The 20,860-nt window shown below is 56.7% G+C and overlaps 1 protein-coding gene across 5 annotated transcripts in view; it reads right to left on the bottom strand.

Annotated features, from left to right (window-relative positions):
* LOC101936161 (alpha-1,6-mannosyl-glycoprotein 4-beta-N-acetylglucosaminyltransferase-like) overlaps nt 1-20,556 on the bottom strand; it is a 48,015-nt gene extending 27,459 nt beyond the window's left edge. The window contains exon 1 of one of the 5 annotated variants that reach the window (XM_065595010.1): nt 20,537-20,556. Coding sequence is in view for 1 of the 5 variants with exons in the window: in XM_065595006.1 (XP_065451078.1) it covers nt 2,608-2,794 (187 nt within the window). In the remaining 4 variants the exon portion in view is untranslated. Of the gene's footprint in view, nt 1-2,607; nt 2,940-3,488; nt 3,627-7,535; nt 7,649-9,530; nt 9,625-20,536 lie in introns of those variants that run through there. The other 4 variants (XM_024114180.3, XM_024114181.3, XM_042846921.2 and 1 more) reach the window with 4 other exon arrangements.
* Nucleotides 20,557-20,860: the final 304 nt, after the last annotated feature.

Genomic DNA, 20,860 nt, shown 5'->3' with positions numbered 1-20,860 from the left:
CCAGGTGCAATTGGAATATGTAAGCAACCAGTTATCTGTGTGCAACCCCCTGCTCAAGCAGTAATAATGAGGCCTGCATGTTTCTGGCTGAAGGGAAAAAGGACAAGATAACGGTTTAAAGAAGTTACTAACAAGCTAGGCTTATAGCTGCCAAGAATGACTTAACTATTACCAGGGACGGGAGGGGTAGAGGGAGGAATGGGGGGGGGAGAAAGGGAGGGCTAGAGCGGAAAGGGCGGGGGGGGGGGCTTAACTGCAAAATGTATAAAAGAAGAAAAACTGTTCCTGTTAATGTGCTTGATCTGAGACTTGCCAGTCTCCTTGCACCGCTTTGGGATCCCAAATAAATTTTGTTTGCTTCTCCACCTGGTGTGTTTATTGGCGTGAAGCACACCGGGCAACGGACCCGCTGTTGCTTTGCCTCGGGCACTCTGTGCTGGCAACAGTTTTGTTTGACAGCCTGGACGTGTTCTTCACAAAGGACTGTGACGGGTCCAGGGAGGAGTTCTGAGACGCAGAGGAGTGCTGGGAACTTGAGCAAGACCCTGGCCATCTCTTCCATCAGCTCTGGGGTTTCTTGGGGCCCAAATATTTAACCAGGGGCTTGTCCGTCTAGCAGAGGAAGGTCTAACCCCACCCAATGGCTGGAAGATGAAGCTAGACAAGTTCAGAGTGGAAATAAGGCGTGAATTTTTAACAGTGAGAGCCTTAACCATTGGAACAAGGGCCACGGTGGATTCTCCATCACTGACCATTTTAAAATCGAGGTTGGATGTATTTTCTAAAAGCTCTGCTCTATGAACGATTCTGGGGAAGTTCCCTGGCCTGTGGTAGACCGGAGGTCAGATCAGTATGACTACACTGCAACCAAAAACCTGCAGCACAGAACCCCTGTTAATTGACTTGGGCTCACCAGGCTCAGGTTGTGGGACTAAAAATAGTCTAAAAGCGTAGACGTTAATGCTCAGGCAGGAGCCCGGGGTCTGAGACCCTCCCCCTCTCGAGGGGTTTCAGGGCCTGGGCTCCAGCCTGAGCCCGTATGTTTACACTGGAATTTTTAGCTCCAGAGCCCAACCCGCGTGAGCCCCAAGCCAGCCATGGCTGCGACGCAGGTGTTTTATTGTGGCATAGGTGTATCCTAGCTGATCACAACGGTTCCCTCTGTGGCATCGATTAATCTTGATTGCAATAAGCACATGGGGTTGGGACGGATCAGGACTTGGTCTATGTATGGAAAATAGCAGGCTCATAAAGTGGGGGATGAACTGAGGGAAGTCTGTACCTATGCTGTGCAGCACAGAGACCGTATCTCAGCGTGCATTGTCCCAGGTGCTGCCGATGCTGCTCTGAATGCATATCTTCCAGGCACTCTGGCGCAGAGCTACCACAGGATTTAGGCACCTAAACCCCAGTTGCAACGCCTACGTCCCTTTGTGGATCTGGGCCCCTGTTCCCTGCTGAGGCATTATGGGGATAGCTGCACGGATTTTCCTACAATGCACCGGTCTGAACACCCTTAGGCAGCACTGTAGTTGTAGATACAGCTGCAGATGAATCCAACCCTTTTTTTGTACTTTGTGGATGGAAGAATTGCTAAATACCCACATGTGCCTCGTGTTTCTATGTATTGCATGGGATGCCAGGGTGGGGCCACATAGCTCACGTTGGAAATGCAGGAAAAACAGATATGGGATGAGGGTATAATGGGGTCTGGAGAATTTAGCCACAGGGTCATTGGTGCTGGGCAGGGGCAGAGTTAAGGTTGTTTGGGGGACTTTAACTCTGAAAATTTTCAAACATAAATTTTTTTTTCACCAACATTGTACTAAGATGTTTTCCTTACACAGTTAACATGCTGTCAAATCCTGTATGTCCCCTAAAACAATAAATTTTCCTGGGTGCGTAGAATGGCTGAAATAACCTTCTTAGCTTACTGGGATGCTCACTGGGCAGCCAGAATGTTGCATTAGTGTTGTTTTTTCCCCATTTTTAGACGGCTGTGTCTGTTTTCAGATGCAGCCATCTGCTGTGCTGCTCGCACAGCGCTGGGCACATGCCCAGCAAACTGGCTGTGAGAAACCGATTCCCGAGCTGGTGAGGCTGCGTGGGGAGGGGACACCAGAGATAAAAGAGAGTAACCGGAAGCAAGATTTGTGTCCACCTTTCCCGTCGCAGTGGAGACCAATGCCGGTGCGTTAGGCTCACATTCTCAAAGGTATTTAGGCACCTAAATCCCCTTGAAAGCAATAGGAGTTGGGCACATAAATACCTGTGAGAATGTGGGTCTTAATCCTGACCTGTCTGATGAAGAGACCTGATCCACCAGCAATCAGTGGGGGGGGGGGGGGGGGGAAGGGAGTGGGCCAACCATGAGAGCCGCTCCCTTGCACAGGGTTGTGCTAGGTAGCAGCTGGATGGTCTGTAATAAACAAAGGCCTCGGGGATGGTTATTGTTTAGAGAGCATCTGTGGAGTCCCAGGCACTCAACAGATAGGCTGGAGACAAGGACCCTGGTACAAGGAACTTACACTTTTAATAGGCAATGCATGGAGAAAAGACGGGGGATGGGCTGTGAGAAAATACCAAAGGATGGAAAAGGAAGGTTACCTTGGAGACAGTCAGATGATGGATCATTTCCTGTCTGTTGGCAGGGGGCAGCAGAAGAGAAGGGCTTACAGGAAAAGGGCCTTTGAGAGGCAGAAGGCATCTGAGAGCAGGTCATGGAGGAGGTGCTGGTGCTGGGGTTGCATGGAAGGTGTTGAGGGCAGAGCTGGGACAAGCCTGGGGCAATCATGCCAGATGGGTGGAGAGAAGTGGGGAGCTAGAGAAAGGCAGGAGTGGGGCTGCTTGGGGCCTTGAATGCCAGGACCAGGAGTGAGCCCCGCTGCAGAGAGGGTGGGGAAGCAGGTGAGCAGGAGGATGTCTGGGGCAGCAGGGCTTGGGAGGGAATTGCAAGTGGCTTGTAATAGGTCCTAGCCGGGGCTCGACCCTTCCGGCAGGAGGGGAGCCACACCGACTCACTACTGTGGGAACAAGCAGTCAGTTAGTCCCGAAGCTCCGGCTCTTTGGTGCAGGCCCAGAGCGACCACAGTGAAAGCTCAGGCCCTGGACTGCAGGGGCGGAGCAAACACAGTAAAGCTCAGGCCCTGGACTGTAGGGGTTGAGCGAGCAAACAGTTCAGAGCCCAGGCCCTAGATCAGGGCAGGGCAAACACAGTTAAGCTCAGGCCCTTGTTTGCAGGGAGCTGAGTCAGCAAGCAGTTCAGAAGCCCAGACCCTGGATCAGGGCGGGGCAAACACAGGTAAGCTCAGGCCCTTGTTTGCAGGGAGCTGAGCGAGCAAATAGTTCAAAGCCCAGGCCCTGTTACTGCCGCTGCTGGTCAGTGGGGTATCCAGACCGCAACACACTGACATAGGCTCACACTCGGTTGCAGCCGGACCGGGGTCGGCTACCCCCGGGCTACTTCCACAATCCCCCTCAAAGCCTACCTCGTTTGTCACGCCGGGCTCGGGCCAGTCCATCTGCATAGGCTCCTCTCTGCCAGGGCTCGGTGGCAGGTCCGGTAGCTCGGCCGGGAAGTCAGGGCAACGGTCCTCAGGCGGCTCCTCTGGGTAGCAGCAGGGGCGGAGGGGTTCGGGTGCAGTCTCACCCTCAGGGTTGGTGGGGTGGGGTTCCCAGGGATTCTCCCAGTGACGGGATTGGACGGGCTCCGGTGGCTCCTCCTCGTAGCGTGCCCTGGGTAACTCGGGCCAGCTAGGGTCCAGGCCTCGGTCTTCGGCGGCCTCCTGGCCGGAAACTCCCAGCCACACATCTACTCCCTGTGGTGGCTGGCCGCCAACTGAGCTCTGGCGGCCGGCCTTTATACTTCCTGTCCCGCCCCCTGACTTCCGGGGGGGCGGGGACAGGCGGTGGTGGTGCCTGCACGTGGGCTCCCTCTTCTGGGCAGGAGGGGAGCCACACCGACTCACTACATGGCTATTTGCCAGGGCTTCCAGCCGCTAATGGACCTAGAGCTAGCTGTGGCTGCCACCCCAATAGAGAGCAGGAGGAAACCCCACAGACTCTGCTCTCTCCCACTTCCTTGCTGCCTTTGAAAAGGAGGCTGCTGCACGGGCTGCATCACAGCCCTTAAGAGTGCACTGCAGGAAGTCAGGCCAGATGGGGACCGTTTCCCTGCAAATTGGGCAGCTTCTGCTTTCCTTCATCTTGATGAGATGTTAGAAATGAATAGAGCCTGGGAGTTACGTTAGTGGGGTGAGCACAGGAACGGCCACAGCCTAACCTCAGCATTGGTACCGACTTCCTGTTGGGCCTTGGGCGAGTCACCTAAACTCTCTGCCACAGGCTTCCACATCCATCCATCAGATGCTGCCTGCTCCACCTCTCAGGGGAACCGGAGAGTTCGGTAGTGGAATAATACTGCAGCTAGCAAGGCTAGTGCAGCGAGAGGCGAGCAGGGAGCAGGCCACAGCCACAAGCCGTGTGTGCACACCAGAAGAGAAGGCAGCCCCTGGCTCCCGTTATTAGTACGGTGTTAGCCCCAAGCCTTCAAAACTACGAGCCACGTCCCCAGAAAAATTGCAAGCTTGGCTTAAAAAAAAAATCACAGGATTTTTAGATCCAGCCTGATACGTTTTAGGTGCTTTCGGGTTTAGGGGTCGCCTTTTGGGGCCTTTCAACACAACTGGGAGGGCTAGAAACTTACTTTTCTTTGAAAGGAGAAGCTGAGAGTCTCTGTGATGGGGCACTTGGCCCACACTGGGCTCTAAGGGGTTAATAGAGCCCTTGGGAGGCTTCGCAGGAGGTGGCCAATCAGAGAAGGGTTGCGAGGAGTAGCCAATCAGGCCGGGCTGGCCCATATAAGAAGGGCTGCAGAAGACAAGGCAGCTTTAGTCACTCCCTGGAGCCTGAAGAGGATTGGTTGCCTTGCAGGCTGAAAGTAGAAAGCACCTATGCTGCAGGCAAAGACCGGGGAAGCTAAAGGCAGCTCCTGGTGGACTGCAGGGATTTGCAGGCTGAGGCCCTGAGGCAAGGGCAAAGAGGCCACGGGGAAGTGGCCCAGGGAAGTCTACTGGAGTCGAAGGGGATGCTGCAAGCAGCAGCCATCTACAGGGTCCCTGGGCTGGGGCCCAGAGTAATGGGTGAGCATGGATTCTTCTTCCCGCACTCCCCGAGTCAACACAGAGGAAGTGGCTGGACTAAGGGACTGTGACATTCCCCCAGAAGGGGGCAGCACAGAGTATGGCACAGCCAGAGGGCTGGGTCACTGAAGAGGATGTTGCAGTCCTGGAAGTGATGTGGGTCCCAGAGCAGAAGTGATGGTGGTGAGACACCACCAGAAGGGGGCACCCTGGCGAGAAGAGCTAATTCCCACGACAGCTGGCAGGAGGCGCTAGAGTGGAGAGTCCCACCCTGGCTGGAGCGCTGCCAGCTTTTCTGCCGCCCTAGGCGGAGGAAGGTCCCACCCCGAAATGCCGCCCCCGACAGAGGTGGCGGAAGGTCCTGCCACCAAAATACCGCCACGGTCGCTACCCCCCAAATTATAGCGCCCTAGACGACCACCTAGGTCACCTGATGGGTTGCGCCGGCGCTGTCACACTCTCATCGTGTCATGACCTCACGGGCTGAGGCTTCAAGAACACGGCCAAATATTGCACGTGTAACCCGCAGCCTTCTCTAGAGGTGATGGAGTGTGTACAGCTGGATTCTTAGCAGCAGCTCCTCGGTTTAGAGCTGGAGGCCACAAGTTCAATTCCTGCTGCTGACCCCCTCCCAAGGGGCCTGGCATGACATGGGACTCGTGATGAAAGCGTGGGAGTTCGGCAAGGCACAGAGTACAGATGCTTCCTGCCCTGAAGAGCTTCCGGCCTAACAGAGACAGCGGTGCAGGAGAGGGAATCACACTATGATTAACGAGAGGGGATGGGGAGGAGCATGAGGCAGCGGGATTAGGCAGGTGCTCCCTCCATGGGAGGCAGGGGCGAGCAAAGGTTGGGGTGTTCACTCCCAAAATGGGAAGGCCGTGCGGGCTCAGCTAATTTAAAGGGACACCATGTACCCAGGTGTCACCAATAATGCCTCTGACACAATGAGTGCTCGGCCCAAAAGGTTTTTTGGCAATCCTGTGGGTCAAGTCTGCCTCAGTTTCCCCCCGCTTGTTGTCCTAGGCTGTCCCCCAGCCCTGTTGTGTGTGTGTGTGTGGGGGGGGGGGGGCTCTTTCACAGCAACAGGGGAAAGAAAAACACCTTGAAAGACACAGGAAAATAGGCATGTACCAGCACAACAAGGGACCGGGAGAATGATTGGCAGGGGGGCACCTGACCAATCCCCTTCCTCCACGCTGAGTAGATTGTAAATGGCTGGTGGTGCCTTTCTTATAACCAAGAGTTGACTGCAGTTCAGATCAGGGTCTGAGACAGCCATCAAGCCGTGGGATGACACAGCATCAACCGCTCCCAAGCCCAGACACCAAGCTAGGGGAGAGGGTGCAGGTGCACAGGGCTGGCTGTTGTCCCCCCTCCGGCCCCACTGAAAGAGGTCATTAAAGATCAGTTGGGGCTGCCTGGTCTGTGCTGTGGAGCTCCCTCAGGGCTGAGTGTGCCGCTAGGCCTGGCTCCTGCGTCTCCTCCACGTGTTGGCGTGCAGAGGAGCGGGGCCATTTGGGGAGCAGGGGGGATCCTGGCAGGCCGAGGGGGGAGATTGCCCATGGGCGTCACCGCGGAAGGGGATGATGGGTGCTAGGGATATGCAACTGTTATGCAGTCAGCATCTCTCTACTGCTGCCTGAACCTCGCCCAGCAAACCCAGGGTTTGGCTGCACCATGTTCTAACCACAAATGGCTCAGTGGGGAAAACACGTCAGAGGTACAGCAGCAGAGCCGATGCTAGGCAGGGCCGCCCGGGGGGGGGGGGGGGGGGGGAGTGCAGCAAGTGGGGCAATTTGCCCCGGGCCCCACAGGGGCCCCCACGAGAATATAGTATTCTATAGTATTGCAACTTTTTTTATGGAAGGGCCCCCGAAATTGCTTTGCCCCAGGCCCCCTGAATCCTCTGGGCAGCCCTAGCGCTAGGCATGAGCCGACTAAGACGCTCCCACACTACATCAGCACAGCTGCAGCGCATCTCCCGTCGGCGTAATTACTCCGGCATGAAACTTGCATTGCTGGGAGGGCTTTTCACATCCCTGAACGAGGTAAGTTAGATCGACTTAAGCAATAGCGCAGACCTGCCCTAAGCAGCTCCAGGGCCCCCCTATTCGCTTTTTATTATAAGAACTTGCCTGGTTTAATATTAGGGAGGGGGCAAAGTGTTCCTGCTTAGGGCCCCCAATGGGTTAGCCCTGGCTGTGCCCGGCAGCAAGTCAGGGGGCCTCACGGGGGCAGGAGCAGAACCACTCCCTTCTCTAGTGCTTCGGCCACTCCGGTTCTCAGCACCCGTTCCCTTGGTAATGGTTTTCACAGCCTGGCCGCATGTGGCTTCTGGCTAGTACCCATGTGAAAGCCCCCCGGGAGGACAGCTGGAGGGAAAGGACTTACTTCGTCTGGCTGAGCTGGCTCCCCCAGGGAAGGAAGCCACCAAACGCCGGAGCTCCCGTGCTACTTCCCTAGTTCGCCCTTTCGCTCTCCAGTGCCTCTGCTTTCATTCTGCACAAGCCCCACCCCGAGCCTGGGCTCACGGCTCACATTGGCGGAGAATCTGAGTGCAGCTGCTGTGCACAGATCCATGCACCGGGTTAGTCCTGGGGGAGAGAGGGCTTTGTGTGCAAGGCAGCTGTGTCTGGGCTGTCCCATCCCCACTCCAGCATAGGCCAGGGCCTGCTCAGCAGAGGGACAGCTCCCTGTTTGGGCTGGAGGAGAGGGACCCGGGGTGAGGCTTGGCTGTGGGGAAGCCAAGGCTGTGTGTGTAACTGCCCCGGCAGGATCTGACCCTAGGCTGGCAGCCGCCAGCAGGACGCAGGGTAACCCATTGGTGAGTGTGTGTTACGGGGGTGCCCCTCGGTGCTGATCCACAGAGGACGGGGGTGCTACAGCCCCCTGCTAAGGGAGGCTTGATTCTTTAGCTCTGGTCCACTGCGGAGCTTACAGCGATGCAGCTGCTCATGCAGGCTCTAAGCCAGTCGCTCTCAAACTTTTTTACTGGTGACACCTTTCTCACAGCAAGCCTCTGAGTGCGACCCTCCTTATACATTAAAAACACTTTTTGATATATTTTACACCATTATAAATGCTGGAGGCAAAGCGGGGTTTGGGGTGGAGGCTGACAGCTCGTGACCCCCCATATAATAACGGCGCAATCCCTGAGGGATCCCGCCCCCCAGTTTGAGAACCCCTGCTCTAAGCGGACGGGAGAGAGCTCGCCCGTCAACTTCATTACTCCAGCCCTGTGAGCGGCAGTAGCTCTCCTGCCGACATAGCACTGGCTACCCCGGCACTTAGGTCACTGTAACTTGTGTTGCTCGGGGGGGAGGGGGGTTATTCACCCCCCTGAGCGACGGTTATACCACAGTGGCAGTGTGTACATAGCCTTCAGTCCCTGGTGCGTCGGCCAAGATAGCAGACTTCCTAGGAGCGCAGCTGGGGCCAGCCTCCCCTGATGGCCCCCAGGGACTTGAAAATGCTGATGTGGGTGTGATGGTGACACTCGCTGGAAACCAGCCTGGGATGGCTGCCCTGCTCCCTTGCCTTCAGAGGGCAGCCCCACCAGAGGAGCACTTTGCTGGTACACTCCAGGGGCAAAGCCTGCCTCGTGTGGACACAGCTTATACCAGCAAACCGCACGTAGGGGATAGCTTATTCCAGTCCCCCCAGTATACTAGAGAGATGCTGTGTGTGTATACTAGGGATAGACTGGTATAACTGTGTTTATACTAGGGCTTCGGCCAGGTGGAGTCGCCCCTCGATACCCTGTACCCGATGCAGCTAGGCCAGCAGCAGGTCATAGCGTAGACCTGAGCTGTCATCCCCTCCCTCTGGGGGGTGCCTGTGGCAGGCTGCTCAGAGCACTGAGCGAGGGGGGGCAATGCCTGTCCTGTCCACACCCCCCGTAAGGATGGACTTACAAGGTGGCTCAGCATCACAACTGGGGCCAAATTGTCCAGCGAATTCCCGCCGCAGTGCTCCTTGGATAAGCAGTGTTTGGTGCCTACATGGGAGCTGAGTGTGCTTAAAAACTCTGCCCCTTAAAGGCCAAACACAAATACGAGGCGGCTTCCCCCTCCCACCTAGCGAGGCTCACTTCAGACAAAAGCCAGGGGACAATCTCCCCTCACCCACCAAGTCCCAGACAAACAGAGGGGCCCTGGGCCGCCAGCTCTCCCCTGGCTTTCCAGTGGGGTTGCAGACCAATCCCCTCCCACCCCCGCTGCAGCTATTGCTGCTCAGCTGTGACTTTGCACTGTCCCCACCGAGGCCAGAAATCAGAGTGCAAAGGTGCCTGGCTGCTTAAAGCCACCCCAGTGCCAGCCCCTTGGTGGTATTCTGTCACCACCGGCCAGTGGTCTCGCCCTGTTACTGCTGGAAGCTTTGACTCACCCGGAAGGGCTCTGCTGCTGCTCTCACGTTCATCCGACTTTGAACAGTGCACTCAGCATTGGAGCAGTTGCTTGCCCTGCCCCTGGGTAGACTGGAACTTTGTGTGTGTGTGTGTCCGCTTTCAGTGCAGGATGGCAGCTGAACGTATTTCACATCTGTGCAGTGCTGCATCTGCTCCTCAGGCCCCGGAGAGACCCCAGCCCGGGGACTTGGAACATCTCTCCTCAGGAGCCCCAGCCATGGCCCCCTGACTGACCTGAGGGTCATGCCATAGAGTTGCCTCCCTGGAATTTCATAACTGTGGAACGCTGGGAATGGGCTTCTTTCCTGTGGGAAGCAGTTGGCTTCGGGCCCACTGGACCCAGAAGAGCCCCAAGGTGGCCATCTCTGCACGGGGCAGCCCTCCTTCCACACAGCCAGGGCTAGCAACAGTGTTCAATGAACAGCGAAAGCCTGGGGCGCAGTTCAGCAGAGGGTGACTGGCGCGCTGGACTGCAGAAGACACAGAGCCCGTGTCATAACTATAAAGGGAAGGGTAACAGCTGTCCTGTGTACAGTACTATGAAATCCCTCCTGGCCAGAGACTCCAAAATCCTTTTCCCTGTAAAGGGTTAAGAAGCTCAGGTAACCTGGCTGGCATCTGACCTAAAGGACCAATAAGGGGACAAGATACTTTCAAATCTGGGGGGGGGGGGGGGGGGAAGGTTTTTGTTTGTGTTCTTTGTTTGTGAGGTGTTCGTTCTCGGGACTGAGAGGGACCAGACATCAATCCAGGTTCTCCACATCTTTCTAAACAAGTCTCTCCTATTTCAAACTTGTAAGGTTTCAGAGTAGCAGCCGTGTTAGTCTGTATAAATTTGTTAGTCTCTAAGGTGCCACAAGTACTCCTGTTCTTCTTCAAACTTGTAAGTAAATAGCCAGGCAAGGCGTGTTAGTTTTCCTTTGTTTTCTCAACTTGTAAATGTACCTTTTACTAGAGTGTTTATCTTTGTTTGCTGTACTTTGAACCTGAGACTAGAGGGGAGTCCTCTGAGCTCTTTAAGTTTGATTACCCTGTAAGGTTAATTTCCATACTGATTTTACAGAGATGATTTTTACCTTTTTCTTTAATTAAAAGCCTTCTGTGACGTTATTGACATAAACTGGGACCATATAGATCATTGTTGCAACCAAGGTCCTGTAGTGGCACCCAAATCTTGTATAAAGGGGGTCAAATGGGGTGTCTAGGACAAGGTTATGGTTTACTGGTTATGATTATGCTGTCTACATGTATGTATCAGTTTTGTAGTTGAAGTTATGAATATTGGCTCTATACTGTCTGTATGGCAAACTTATGCTATGCTTCTGGGTGACATCCCAGACAAGCTGAGATTAGCTCTGCCTAGCCTGCTTGATGGCCCATTAAGGACCATCAGCTATACAATGGACCCATTGAGAGAAGGCAGATACGCCTTGTACCTCAGCAAAGTTTTGCTGTAATTTTCCACAGTAAGAACAAAGAGGTGATCTTACACCTGGAAAAGACTATATAAGGCTGATGCCAGATCTCCATCTTGTCTTCAATCCTGCTTCTTACCTCTGGAGGAACTTTGCTACAAGCTGAAGCTTTGAACAAAGGACTGAGGACCCATCCCAGCGGGGGATGTATTCCAGAGACTTGATTTGAACCTGCAGTTTATTCCATCGCTGCTGCAAGCCTGAACCAAGAACTGTGCCATTACTGTATGTAATTGATTCCATTTAACCAATTCTAACTCTCATCTCTATCTTTTTCCTTTTATGAATAAACCTTTAGATTTTAGATTCTAAAGGATTGGCAGTAGCGTGATTTGTGGGTAAGGTCTGACTTATATATTGACCTGGGTCTGGGGCTTGGTCCTTTGGGATCAGGAGAACCTTTTTCTTTTACTGGGATATTGGTTTTTATAACCATTTGTCCCCATAACGTGTGGCACTGGTGGTAATACTGGGAAACTGGAGTGTCTTAGGAGATTGCTTGCGAGACTTGCGGTTAGCCAGTGGGGTGAGACCGAAGTCTTAGTCTGGCTGGTTTGGTTTGCCTTAGAGGTGGAAAAACCCCGGCCTTGGGCTGTAGCTGCCCTATTTGAGCAATTTGTCCTGAGTTGGCACTCTCAGTTGGGTTCCGCCAGAACCGCATTGTCACACCTTCTTTTTAAGAACCTGATTGATTTTTCCTTGTTTTAAGATCCAAGGGGTTTGGATCTGTATTCACCAGGAGTTGGTGGGAGGAAGGAGGGGGGATGGTTAATTTCTCCTTGTTTTAAGATCCAAGGGGTTTGGATCTGTATTCACCAGGGAATTGGTGAAGGTCTCTCAAGGCTATCCAGGGAAGGAAATTAGCCTTGGGATGGTGGCAGCGGACCAGACCTAAGCTGATAGTTAAGCTTAGAAGTTTTCCTGCAGGCCCCCACATTTGTACCCTAAAGTTCAAAGTGGGGATACAGCCTTGACAGCCCGTCTTATAATCTGTCAGTAGGGGCTGAGCACAAGGCAGGCCCACTGGTGCAGGCAGGGCAACTGGATACACAGGTGCAAACTGCTGCTGGCAGGGGTTTACCCTGTCCACACTGTGGGGTCTGCACTGGCACAGCTATCCCAGTAGCTGAAATGGGGGCAGATCCCCGGTGTGAGCGAGGCCTGAGCCCAGTGTGTAATGTGTGTCACCTGAATCTAACGGAACTGCCGCGTCCAGCAAACAGGTAGTTCCCACAAACCCCTTCCAGCTCCCCAGTCCGGGCCGGCTCCAGGCACCAGCGTAGCAAGCAGGTGCCTGGGGCGGCCAATGAAGAGGGGGCGGCACGTTCGGCAATTCAACGGTGGGGCCGTCACTCCCTCTCGGAGCAAAGGACCTGCTGCCAAATTGCCGCCGTAGAATGAAGCCGCGGTAGAGCTGCCGCCGATTGCGATCATGGCTTTTTTTTTTTTTCCTTTTCCCTGCTTGGGGCAGCAAAAATGCTAGAGCCAGTCCTGTCCCCAGTGCTGCTTTTCCTTTCATTGGATTTGGGGGGAGGCATAGATACATGTGGGTGAGAGAGCCTCTCTTGAACACTGCCCGATCCTCCGGAAATAGAGGCTTTGCATTTCTCTTGCCATTTTAAAGCCAAGAAATGCCCCAGACCTGGAAGGCCAGAGAGCGAAGCTCTAATCAGGGAGACTCCACTGATGCCATAAAACCTCCAGCCCTTTTAGGGCCCTCATAAGCAGCCAGGAGCCAGCACCATGATGGACATATGGTGTGTGTTTCTAGGGCAAGGCAGTGGAACAAACTCATTTGGCATTGGTATTACTTTACAATGGAGCCATCTCCGGTTACCCAACGACAGGTGGAGAGTGATGGTAACTGGTGTGGATTTCAATTTTAAAGGGACAACAGGCTTCCTTGAGAAGAGCTTTGGGGCCTGCTCCTGCTCTGTTGTGGCTGTGTAAACGCAGAATAATTTCACTGAACTAGCTCTTCACACTGCTAGGATGGAGCCGAATCCGGCCCGCAGCGCTGTATGGAGGTGCCCTTGGGCGTGCTCTAGACTGAGCCAGAGTCCTGCTGCTCTCACCCTTCTGACCTGCCAGTTCCGTTCAAGTCACTGAACATCTACACAGGTCCCCTGTCTCTGGGTGACCCACAAGGGCAGGTAAAGAGTCCCCTGGATTGATGGAGCTGGAATTGCTCCATCATTAGCAACAGTGCGGAGAGCATGGACCCCAGGCAGAGACGGATCCCTGTGCCGGAGGCGCTGGGCAGGAATCACTGCCCCAATCCAGCATTTGGCTCGAGGGGGAGATTCGCACCGCAGGGGGGCAAATCTGATTTCCTCTCCCCCTCCCCGCTAATCGGATGTTTGATTTTTATCCCGTCTTCCTTCGCTTCCTATTTCTCTGCACTGAATCTCCCTTTATAGTTTCTCTCTCACATTTTCCTGGTGAGACAGATGTCTCATCCCGTCCTCTAAAGGCACTGGGAGTCCTCCCCGTACCCTGTGCTAAATGCTAATCTATCAGTAACTCATCAGTGTTCAGACAAATGCCCACCATGAGAAGGCGTCCTGTCCCTTTAAACGCCGAAGGAAGGCAGACAGACGGCCAAATTCAGATTAACTTGTGATCACTAGAACAAAAGCCCAGATCCTCCATGGTATTTAGGTGCCTAACTCCCATTGGTTCCATGGCCATTAGGAGTGCAAATACCTTTGGAGGCTGTGACAATGCGGTTCTGGCGGAACCCAACTGAGAGCGCCAACTCAGGACAAATTGCTAAAATAGGGCAGTTACAGCCCAAGGCTGGGGTTTTTCCACCTCCAAGGCAAACCAAACCAGCCAGACTAAGACTTCGGTCTCATCCCACTGGCTAACCGCAAGTCTCACAAGCAATCTCCTTAGACACTCCAGTTTCCCAGTATTACCACCAGTGCCACACGTTATGGGGACAAATGGTTATAAAAACCAATACCCCAGTAAAAGAAAAAGGTTCTCCTGATCCCAAAGGACCAAGCCCCAGACCCAGGTCAATATACAAGTCAGACCTTACCCACAAATCACGCTACTGCCAATCCTTTAGAATCTAAAATCTAAAGGTTTATTCATAAAAGGAAAAAGATAGAGATGAGAGTTAGAATTGGTTAAATGGAATCAATTACATACAGTAATGGCAAAGTTCTTGGTTCAGGCTTGCAGCAGCGATGGAATAAACTGCAGGCTCAAATCAAGTCTCTGGAATACATCCCCAGCTGGGATGGGTCCTCAGTCCTTTGTTCAGAGCTTCAGTTTGTAGCAAAGTTCCTCCAGAGGTAAGAAGCAGGATTGAAGACAAGATGGAGATCAGGCATCAGCCTTATATAGTCTTTTCCAGGTGTAAGAACACCTCTTTGTTCTTACTGTGGAAAATTACAGCAAAATGGAGTCTGGAGTCACATGGGCCAGTCCCTGCATACTTTGGCCTTCTCTCAATGGGTCCATTGTATAGCTGATGGTCCTTAATGGGCCATCAAGCAGGCTAGGCAGAGCTAATCTCAGCTTGTCTGGGATGTCACCCAGAAGCATAGCATAAGTTTGCCATACAGACAGTATAGAGCCAATATTCATAACTTCGACTACAAAACTGATACACACATATAGACAGCATAATCATAACCAGTAAACCATAACCTTGTCCTAGACACCCCATTTGACCCCCTTTATACAAGATTTGGGTGCCACTACAGGACCTTGGTTGCAACAATGATCTATATGGTCCCAGTTTATGTCAATAACGTCACAGAGGCTCTGGCCCAAAGGTCCATTAGAGAGAAGCTGTGAAAGTGGCCAGGGAACAGGTGGGTGAGATCAAAGGGAGCAGCTCTTATAACTGAGTTTGTCTACACAGCAAAAAAGCCCCACAGAAGTGAGTCTCCAAGCCTGGCTCACCTGATTCACACTGGTGGGGCTAAAAATAGTAGTGTAGCCGGCTAGACGCAGACACCTGGTGAGCGGGAAGGGTTTCAGGGCCCGGGCTCCAGGCAAAGCCCAACAGTCTACACTGCCGTTTGATCCCGGCTCTGAGCCTTGCTGCAGCAGGCCTGTGCTTGCTGGGTGGCTGTACCCTGCATAGCCCCAGGTGGAAGATGACGCAGGATACTGGAGATGAGATGCGCCGAAGCTGCCTGCCAGCGGGGTCTGATCAGAGATAAGAGACGTGCCAGAGAAGTGTAAGATGATGTTCCGCTAAGGCCATGTATGGCGCTTAGCTAGGTTGGTGTTTACAGCGGGGCAGGGTAGCTGTTACGCAAGCCTTTTTATTGCCTACCGTGACATTCTCCTTCTAGTCAAACATCTTAGTGCTGTTGCTTAATGCCCGACTGCAAGGTGCTCAGGTACCAAGGGCATGAAGGCGGGTTGGAACCTGTGTAGCATAGCATACTACTGCACCCATTCGCTGGGCGGGATTTCACATAGACCTCCCCAGGGACATGAACCAACCTGCAGCCTCTTCTGAGGGGCAGCCGGAGCCTGCGCAGCTCCAGAATCACGGTCAAAAAAGGCCCGTTCCAGGGACTCCCCCTGTAGGCTGAGCCATTGGCAGGGTGACAGGCAGACAGACGCATGGCCATGCTTGGGGACCTCAGCCAAGAACCAGTTTTCAGGGCAGAAGGCAACATTCTCTTCCCCGGTCTCTCAATCCTGCCAGCCGGGCCCAGAACAGACCCCTGGGGGAGCCTTCTCGATTTCACCCCAACTGAGCCACCCAGTGTGAGTGCCTGTGGTTTTCAGGCAGTGTGGTAGTACTGGTGTCTCCACTGGCACTGGAGGTGGCGTTCCCAGCTCAGACGGACGTGCCTGCACTAGCTCTCAGTGCATTAGCGTGCTGAACTAACACTGGAGCCGGGGCAGTGTAAGGGGGTGGACAGGGCTAGCCGCCCTGCCTACACTCCTGCCCGAGTCCCTAGGTACGTTCCCCAGTGGGTGCAAATTAGACTCACAATTGCGTGCGTCTATTTGCCCACATAACGGTGAGGCGGTTTGAAAATGAGGCCCTTCACCTGTCCGTGCCTCAGTTTCCCCATCTGAAAACAAGGACAGTAGGGTGGCAAGAGCGGCTAGCGGGGGCTACATTTTCACATGCAACGATGGCCGAGCCAATGTAGAGCCACGACCCTATGGGCAGCCCCCCGCAGTTGGGTGCAGGGAAATGCAGGCACAGCTAACCAGCAATGTGACAGGTGCACTGGGAACGCACTGAGGGCAAAGCCCTTAGAACATGGACTATGTTGTAAGTCTGACCAGTACCTGGCATCTAGCTGGAAGCTCTCATGCTTAAAGCACTGTCCAAACACCAGCGAACCCTCCCCGCTGGAAGGGGATTTGATTTTCCTTTGCCCGGTGACTCATTCACTCTTCAAAGCCAGACAGGAAGCAGCTCTTGGCTCTCGCAGACTGTTCTGAGCCGCCCCTGCTCTCTGTTGCCTTTCCCTGGGCTGTCTCGCCTACCAGGCCCCTGCTGTAGTGGGCCCCGCCATTCCCCATAGCGAGGAGGGAGCTGCTGGATTGCAAGCAGTGGGGCTGCTCTGTAATGCCAGGAATGGATCCCTCCCTCCCGGGACCCTGGCAGCCTCTGTGGAGCCATCCTTGGGCTGAATGCTCTTCTGCAGCTTGCCTGAACTCCCAGAGGTCTCGCACGCAGTTGCCTGTGCACCCCACATCAGGCTCTCCTCTCTCCCCATGTTCATGGAAGCCCAAGTGGGTGTCAGAGCCCGTTGCTCTGTGCTGTGGTGTCGGGGAGCCCTGCCCAGCTCTGCCCAGTGGGCTGAGCCCGGCCCCCATTGGCCTCTCGCTCTCACAGCGCAGGAGCTTGTTCTATTTGTAAGCCTGTGTTAAAGCGCCCAGGGCTCGTCCTGCCCTTGGGGACAGTTCCCTGCGCTTCCTGGGGGGGTCAGCAAGGCCCAGCGGCTGGGGCTTTGAGCGCAGCCTCTCAGCTCTGGGTCTGCGCTTTAACTCCGGCCCAGGTCCCCAGGGAGGTACAAGAAGGTGAAAACCCCAGCCAGCCTCAGCCAGCTCCCAACCCAGCCCAGCCGCAGCCAGCTCCCAACCCCAGCCAGCTGCAGCCAGCTCCCAACCCAGCCCAGCCGCAGCCAGCTCCCAACCCCAGCCAGCCGCAGCCAGCTCCCGACCCAGCCCAGCCGCAGCCAGCTCCCGACCCAGCCCAGCCTCAGCCAGCTCCCGACCCAGCCCAGCCGCAGCCAGCTCCCGACCCAGCCCAACCCCAGCCAGCTCCCAACCCAGCCCAGCCGCAGCCAGCTCCCAACCCCAGCCCAACCCCAGCCAGCTCCCAACCCAGCCCAGCCGCAGCCAGCTCCCAACCCCAGCCAGCCGCAGCCAGCTCCCGACCCAGCCCAGCCGCAGCCAGCTCCCGACCCAGCCCAGCCTCAGCCAGCTCCCGACCCAGCCCAGCCGCAGCCAGCTCCCAACCCCAGCCCAGCCTCAGCCAGCTCCCAACCCAGCCCAGCCGCAGCCAGCTCCCAACCCCAGCCCGGCCTCAGCCAGCTCCCAACCCCAGCCCAACCCCAGCCAGCTCCCAACCCAGCCCAGCCGCAGCCAGCTCCCAACCCAGCCCAGCCGCAGCCAGCTCCCAACCCCAGCCCAGCCGCAGCCAGCTCCCAACCCCAGCCCGGCCGCAGCCAGCTCCCAACCCCAGCCCAACCCCAGCCAGCTCCCAACCCAGCCCAGCCTCAGCCAGCTCCCAACCCCAGCCAGCCGCAGCCAGCTCCCAACCCCAGCCCGGCCGCAGCCATCTCCCAACCCAGCCCAGCCGCAGCCAGCTCCCAACCCAGCCCAGCCGCAGCCAGCTCCCAACCCCAGCCCAGCCGCAGCCAGCTCCCAACCCAGCCCAGCCTCAGCGAGCTCCCAACCCAGCCCAGCCGCAGCCAGCTCCCAACCCCAGCCAGCCGCAGCCAGCTCCCAACCCCAGCCCAGCCGCAGCCAGCTCCCAACCCCAGCCAGCCGCAGCCAGCTCCCGACCCAGCCCGGCCGCAGCCAGCTCCCGACCCAGCCCGGCCGCAGCCAGTTCCCAACCCCAGCCCGGCCGCAGCCAGCTCCCAACCCCAGCCAGCCGCAGCCAGCTCCCAACCCCAGCCCGGCCTCAGCCAGCTCCCAACCCCAGCCCAGCCGCAGCCAGCTCCCAACCCAGCCCAGCCGCAGCCAGCTCCCAACCCCAGCCCAGCCGCAGCCAGCTCCCAACCCCAGCCCAGCCGCAGCCAGCTCCCAACCCAGCCCAGCCTCAGCCAGCTCCCAACCCCAGCCCAACCCCAGCCAGCTCCCAACCCCAGCCAGCCGCAGCCAGCTCCCAACCCAGCCCGGCCGCAGCCAGTTCCCAACCCCAGCCAGCCGCAGCCAGCTCCCAACCCAGCCCAGCCGCAGCCAGCTCCCAACCCCAGCCAGCCGCAGCCAGCTCCCAACCCCAGCCAGCCGCAGCCAGCTCCCAACCCAGCCCAGCCGCAGCCAGCTCCCAACCCCAGCCCAACCCCAGCCAGCTCCCAACCCAGCCCAGCCTCAGCCAGCTCCCAACCCCAGCCCGGCCGCAGCCAGCTCCCAACCCAGCCCAGCCGCAGCCAGTTCCCAACCCCAGCCCAGCCTCAGCCAGCTCCCGACCCAGCCCAGCCACAGCCAGCTCCCAACCCCAGCCCAGCCACAGCCAGCTCCCAACCCCAGCCCAGACGCAGCCAGCTCCCAACCCCAGCCAGCCGCAGCCATCTCCCAACCCAGCCCGGCCTCAGCCAGCTCCCGACCCAGCCCGGCCGCAGCCAGCTCCCGACCCAGCCCGGCCGCAGCCAGCTCCCAACCCAGCCCAGCCGCAGCCAGCTCCCAACCCCAGCCAGCCGCAGCCAGCTCCCAACCCATCCCAGCCTCAGCCAGCTCCCAACCCAGCCCAGTCGCAGCCAGCTCCCAACCCCAGCCAGCCGCAGCCAGCTCCCAACCCAGCCCAGCCTCAGCCAGCTCCCAACCCAGCCCAGCCGCAGCCAGCTCCCAACCCCAGCCAGCCGCAGCCAGCTCCCAACCCAGCCCAGCCTCAGCGAGCTCCCAACCCCAGCCAGCCGCAGCCAGCTCCCAACCCATCCAAGCCTCAGCCAGCTCCCAACCCAGCCCAGTCGCAGCCAGCTCCCAACCCCAGCCAGCCGCAGCCAGCTCCCAACCCAGCCCAGCCTCAGCCAGCTCCCAACCCCAGCCCAGCCTCAGCCAGCTCCCAACCCAGCCCAGCCGCAGCCAGCTCCCAACCCCAGCCAGCCGCAGTCAGCTCCCAACCCAGCCCAGCCTCAGCGAGCTCCCAACACCAGCCCAGCCGCAGCCAGCTCCCAACCCAGCCCAGCCGCAGCGAGCTCCCAACCCCAGCCCAGCCTCAGCCAGCTCCCAACCCCAGCCCAGCCGCAGCCAGCTCCCAACCCAGCCCAGCCGCAGCCAGCTCCCAACCCCAGCCAGCTCCCAACCCAGCCCAGCCGCAGCCAGCTCCCAACCCCAGCCAGCCGCAGCCAGCTCCCAACCCAGCCCAGCCTCAGCGAGCTCCCAACCCCAGCCCAGCCTCAGCCAGCTCCCAACCCCAGCCCAGCCACAGCCAGCTCCCAACCCAGCCCAGCCGCAGCCAGCTCCCAACCCAGCCCAGCCGCAGCCAGCTCCCAACCCAGCCCAGCCGCAGCCAGTTCCCAACCCAGCCCAGCCGCAGCCAGCTCCCAACCCCAGCCCAGCCTCAGCCAGCTCCCAACCCCAGCCCAGCCGCAGCCAGCTCCCAACCCCAGCCCAGCCTCAGCCAGCTCCCAACCCCAGCCCAGCCTCAGCCAGCTCCCAACCCAGACCAGCCCAGCCGCAGCCAGCTCCCAACCCCAGCCCGGCTGCAGCCAACTCCCAACCCAGCCACATCCCACAAGGCCCCTGCTCCTCCCAGAGGGTCCAGCTGATGTGGGCACAGAACCCAAGCCCTGCGGTCTCTCCCCTCCCCCAAGCAATAGGGCAGCAGGCTCAGTCACATTCCCCGACCCTTGCAAAACCAGCCATTGGGGTGTGACATGCCAGGGTGCCAGCCAGACCAATGAGTCACCCCTGCCCTGCACCCTGGGGTGCCCTTTCCACTGTATTGCTCCTGTTGCCTCCAACAGGGAGCCTTCAGCGTGGAAATCACTCCCAGCCATGTCTGCGTGTGCTGCAGGCAGCCAGCCACACCTGGGCTCTCACAGGAAATGCATGTTCTGTAGTGCCCAACCCCCTCCTGGCTGGGCAGTACTAATATACTAAGTCCGTTATTCCTTTAAGGGAAGAATATGCACCCGAGTTGTTACCCCAAATGGAGTTACCCAGACACGACTGGAACATGCTGGATTAGATCAAACAAGTGTATTACGTACAAAGAGAGATTCTAAATGAGTACAAGCAATGAGGCAGAAAAATCAGACACAGTTACAAGAAAAATAAAGATAAAACGCTTCTGGTGCCCAACTTAACAGTCTTTTAGATTCAAAACCAAGTTTTCTCACCACGTGCTTTCCGCAGTCTGACTGACCAACCTCTTCAGGGCGGGACCCCTCCTCCAGATCCAACAAATGCTACCTTCGTCGCTTCAGGTGCAGTGAATGCAATGGGCAGGGAAAGAGAGAGGGGTGCCTGAGGGGGATCTGCCCCTTCCTTTCATAGTCCTGTCCCCCTTTGAGAAGCATTTCCCGCTGGGAGCGAGGCGCCAGGCAGGCTGTATGGGTGGGAACTTCATGCCGGTTCTTTGCTAAGATGTCGATTTTTTGCCCCTGCCAAAGAATGGCCACTTAGTAGGTAGCGATCCATCGGTCTTGTTTACACCTGGCTGA

Source organism: Chrysemys picta, chromosome 4 (assembly GCF_011386835.1).
Source record: "Chrysemys picta bellii isolate R12L10 chromosome 4, ASM1138683v2, whole genome shotgun sequence".
Taxonomy (NCBI): Eukaryota; Metazoa; Chordata; order Testudines; family Emydidae; genus Chrysemys; species Chrysemys picta.
This window is presented reverse-complemented; position numbering and strand designations above follow the sequence as displayed.